At 35.4% G+C, this 5,222-nt stretch overlaps 1 protein-coding gene across 1 annotated transcript in view; it reads right to left on the reverse strand.

The window, feature by feature from the left end:
• Positions 1–2,515: 2,515 nt before the first annotated feature.
• MROH8 (maestro heat like repeat family member 8) overlaps positions 2,516–5,222 on the reverse strand; it is a 44,661-nt gene continuing 41,954 nt past the window's right edge. Inside the window, exon 23 of the mRNA XM_025039753.1 lies at positions 2,516–2,673. Within this exon, the coding sequence (XP_024895521.1) occupies positions 2,525–2,673 (149 nt within the window). The 3' untranslated portion in view covers positions 2,516–2,524. The remainder of the gene's footprint in view (positions 2,674–5,222) is intronic.

Raw genomic sequence — 5,222 nt, forward strand, 5'->3', positions numbered from 1 at the left:
TTATGATATGGTTTCAGGGATGACAGGAAAATCTCTATTCCCTACCATAACCTCCAACCCAATCTCCAAATGCCTGCTCTCTCCATCCTGCCCAGTAATGCCTAAAATTTCTTAGAGGTTCATGCCTTTGGCTTAAGAACTCTACTTTGTTAAAAAACAAAATCTCTGGAAGAGTTAACTTTATTAAGTCTAGTATTAGTAACCACTTATACCAACAGTGAATTCACCAGATCTCTTCTTGAGAGGGAGAGATTTAAAAAAAAAAGGAGCATGGAGATAGAACCTGGAAGAAGGAAAGAGGAGGAAGCTGGAACAGGCAGAGAGATTTGACCTATTTACAGTTGTACCTAGTGCAGTTTTACTTGCGAGGGACGATGCCAGAGAGATTCTCCCCTCCCCCAATCCCATCTTTTATTTACATGATAGTTTCTTTCAATAAGAGAGAGAAAAAAGCATTTCTTATAAGTTTCTCAGTATAAGAAGGAAAAGCAATGCTCAAAATTTTAAATGTGAAAATTTAAAGTAATAAAGACACAGCTGGGCCAGTAATAGATAACCAACAATAATTTTAATAGTACATAATGAAAATAAAGCCAAAATAGTCAGTTACATTGAACTTTTATTTCAACATATAACAGTTAAATGTCCAGAAATTTTTATTTTGTATAGGATGTACATCCTATCTTATTAAAAAAAATAAAATGAGGTACACTAACTTTTAGGTAGGAAGTGTTCAAACTTTGTATTTATTATATGAGGTTCAATAACACTTTACAACATTTGTTTGAGTATGTGAGTTTGGGGCATGAGTTCAGCAACTGAGATTAATTATAAAATAAATCTGCATTTATTCACATGAGAGAGAAAGACCAGATTGGGGAGGAGAAGAGCAGTCCAGCCAAGGATGTGTGCTTTGCAGCCAGACTCCTTGAGTTTGGCATTTACTAGTTGTGTGACCTCGGACAAGTCCTTTCATGTTCCGTTCTTCAGCTTCCCCATCTGCAAAATGGAGATAACACATGGAGTAGCATCAGGATTAAAAGAGGTAATCATATAATTTGCTTAATCTAGCTCTTTGTAAATACTCGACAAGCCTTGCTCATTTGTACTGGATAATCCACAAAATGATAGTGGAGTTGCATGCTGTGGAGTGGAATTGGATGCATGCTGTGAGACCAAGGAGAAAGCAGTGAGGAATGCAAGTAACTCAAAAACGGGCTTGCTGCACTGAAGGTTAGCACCCAGTAGCCACTCAAGGTGTACTCTTGGCTGTGCTCGAGGGTGAAGATTCAGTCCATCAGACAGCCAAGGCCTGCATTTCAGCTCAATCTCCTGACCAGTAGGCTCAAATGTGAATACCTCTCTTGGGCAGGGATCCTATCCTCTTGAAGCCATACTTGACATACTGTCACAACCCTCAAAACATCCAACCCACCATGAATCATGGAGGAATTTGTTCCTACGACGTCTCAGCAGAGGGATGAGGTGAAAGGTAGGGGGACTAGGTGGTAAGAATTCACATTATTCACTTTAAAACAAAAACTTAATGCAAGTCACCATTGGATGTGTCTATTCTTCATGTGTCAGTTGCCTCATTTCCTTTCACTTTTCCCACATCACCTTCAAGAGGCCTCTCCGTTGGCCTAAATAGTTGAGCTCTGGCTTTTCACTTATGTTCCTCAACCAAAAAAAAAAAAATGTCTGGTAATTAGACCAATAGTGACCATTTCTAATTAATCTAGCATGCACCTTGGGGGTTTCCCACACTTTTACATGCATCTTATCAAAGTATTCACCCAGTACAAATTAATCTCTTTTCTCAGAAAATTTCTGCTTGTAAGAAAATTTTCTGCATCTCTACTTAAAGCAGACAGTAAGTACTCAACAGATAACAGTTCCCATCCTAGAAACATTGAAGGATCTGATGGCAGTTGTAGGAGAGGGGATTAGAACAAGGTAAAAGGGGGAGTAAGGAGTGGAAACCTCACATCTATTGGGATAGATTTAGCATTACAACACATCAGAAGTTTTTTCTCGCTCAAAGGTTTTTAAGGGAAAGGGAAAGAAAGGAGAAAGGCCATAAAGAATTTTTTTAAATTTATCAATATCAAAATACAAAAACTGGTTGTTACTTTATTCTTGAGATTGTTGACAAGTAAACTAGGCCTTGACAGAAAAGCCAGTAATACAAACATTGCAACATTAACATTTAGACTCTCTTTTGAAGCCGTTTTAGTTATCTTTATCAAACTAGAACTTTATGAATGTCTGGTATGCCTCAAAAACTCAGTAGATTTTCACTATTTCTGCCAATTTAAACCAAGAGCTGCTCTCCCTTACATATTCTAATTCCTTCAAGGTTTTGACAACAATATATATATATATATATGTTCTGAGATGATTATATGGGTAGTGGTAGCTTCATGCTGGCATTGCTTTAAGTCTGAAAAAAAAATGGAGCACTAGATGCCTCTTTGGTTTCTGAAAGGATTAGTCTTTACCTGATGTTGCTTGCCTTGCATTTCTAGGTAGGAAGACAACCCATAAGCTTCCACAACCTGCAAAATGTCTGCCTGGGATCTGGCTCAGCCCCCACCTTCTGGACTCGGAACAGAGCCTGGGAGGCAACGATGCGCAGAGAGGGCTCGGGGTCATTCAGCAGATCTTTCAGATCTAAGTGGCAAGAAAACCCAGGTTGGAGGTGAAGACGGATGGAAATGATCACGGGTCCAGACATTAAATAGCCGAAATCCTTATAGCAGTCAAGATGAAGGGCTAACTTTTTCTAAGCCGCTGTCTGAAAGTTTGTACACTTGTAGATCAATTCCAATTTTGATCTACAAAACTTACTCGTTTCTGAGTTGCCAAATATTTTACTCCTTTATAGTAATCACACCGCCAGGTAGTCTACATAAAATCAAATTACCTGGATCTGCTAAGCTTTGTTTAATAATGTTAATTTCTGAGTTCCTATGTTGGTCCTAAAGGTTACTCTTAAATCATTATTCCTTTTTCCTATAATATTTTTCATGGGTACATACAATTCTACAATCTGGATATGTTATAAGTTATTCAACTAATTTCTTTGTTTCTAATCTTGGATGTTTCCCATTTTTGCTATTTTAAGTAACACTAAAATGAAAAGTAGGGGGACAGGGTGGGAAGGATTCACATTGTAATGATTTCTGCTTATTTTTATAGATTAAATTCATAGAAGTGGGATTTGTAAGTCCAAGTATATGTTAATTTAAAGGGTTTTGATACACATTCCAAACTTCCCTATAAAAAAGTTGTATCAATTTATGTTCATACCAGCATACAATGTCAGTTTCCTCTTAACATATCAATGTTAATTAGTAATCTTTGCCATTTTGACAGAAAAACATATATGGAATCTCGTCACGGTTTTGTTTTGCAAACTTTTGATTACTAGTAATATTGAATATTTTTCATATATTTATTGGCCAGTTTATCTTCTATGAATTGCTTATTCATATTGTTTGCCAATTTTCTTTTGAGAAAGTACTGATTTTTTATTATTTTATTTTTTTTAGTAGAATGAGCTTTTTATAGGATTCAAATATTAAGCCAAAATGTAAGCACATAATAATATAATTTATATAAAGTTTTTAAAAGTACAAATGTTGTTCTATGTTGTTTGGTACACATACAAAGATACATGTACATATATATACTTCTAGTAAATGTATAAAGACATAATTCAAAAATTGTTACTTTTAGAATGGGCAGAGTAATCGAATTGTAAATAGATGTGCATACAGCTTCAGTTGTATTTGTATTTTTCATCTCTTTCTGTCAAGCATCATTCTGGCTATTTTCTGTTTATGTATCTTTTAGTTTACTAATCTTCTCTTTAGCTGTGTCTACTTTGATCTTGAACCCATTTACTGAGTTCTCAGTTTCAGTTACTATATTTCCAGTTCTAAGATTTCTGTTTTGATAATAGTTTCCAGCTTTCTGCTGAAATTCTCCATCTAATTGTCTAATTTCTTTCAAGAACTTGCAAGGGTCCAAGATTTTACCCCTTTTACAAGCTAACTAGGTATCATGCCATATTGTCATGGATTCCGAAAGAAGACACAAGACTCCTGGGTCAGAGATATATGACACTGTTATAGCACACCAAGATACATGTGATTATGACTGCATTGGTTCCCCAAGTGCCACAGAGGTGGCGAGGAACAGTTTAGCTAGATACTGTACATGCAGTAGGTTTATGTCATAGCCAAAGACCTTCTGCTTGGAAAACCCGAATCTTTTATAATGGGCTGCAAGGAAATCTTTTCCTTTTCTCTGGAGAAAGACATTATCTTTATTATGCTGCATAGTAAGCAAAACTTCTTGCTGCTTCAGAGGGAGAAACTATCACTTTCCTCCAGGGAAGTTTCTACATAAATGTATTAAAAGATAGTTCAGAACAAAAACTGGAAAGTACTGATATTTTTAAAGGATAGTAACCCTTTATCATATTGCAAATACATCCCCTCATATTATTGTTTATATTTCCATTTTGTCTATTACATTTTCGTCAAAGTTGGTTTTTAAATTTTTTACATAGATAAATCTATCATTCTTTTACATCATGGACCTGTGTTTGTATCGTATTTAAAAAAGCTCTCTTCTTAATTTCTAATTCTCCAAGGTCTAAAAAATGCTCAGGACCTCTTCATAGTTTGGAGCTCACCCTTTCTTTCTTTCTTTTTCTTTTTCTTCCTTCCTTCCTTCCTTCCTTCCTTCCTTCCTTCCTTCCTTCCTTCCTTCCTTCCTTCCTTTCTTTTTATTATGGTGACATTGGTTAACGAAATTCAGTAAGTTTCAAGTGTTAGATTTCTTTCTGTCACCACTTATTTGACCCCTTTTATCCCATTTACCTCCCCCCTCCCCCCATAGGAGCTTTTTATTTCTTAAGTAGCATTTTAGCCTTTAAATTAATCTTGTTTATTTTCAAAATGGAATACTTGACTAGTGTTTAGTTTCTTTCAATTCAAGTATTATGATCTGTCTTCATGTTCCATAGAATACATGAGAGAGCAGGTATCAATTTTGGAATCCAAAGGAATTGAAATCTATTTTGTCATGAAAGTAATTTAAATTGATATTTTAAATTTTGTTATTTTTGTTTAAATTTGCTTAAAGCTGCCTATGGAAAATAACATAAACTGTTCAAAAAAGAGTGCTTGGGTGTTACTACCCTATTTCTA

Source organism: Pteropus alecto, unplaced genomic scaffold (assembly GCF_000325575.1).
Source record: "Pteropus alecto unplaced genomic scaffold, ASM32557v1 scaffold45, whole genome shotgun sequence".
In the NCBI taxonomy this organism is placed as follows: Eukaryota; Metazoa; Chordata; class Mammalia; order Chiroptera; family Pteropodidae; genus Pteropus; species Pteropus alecto.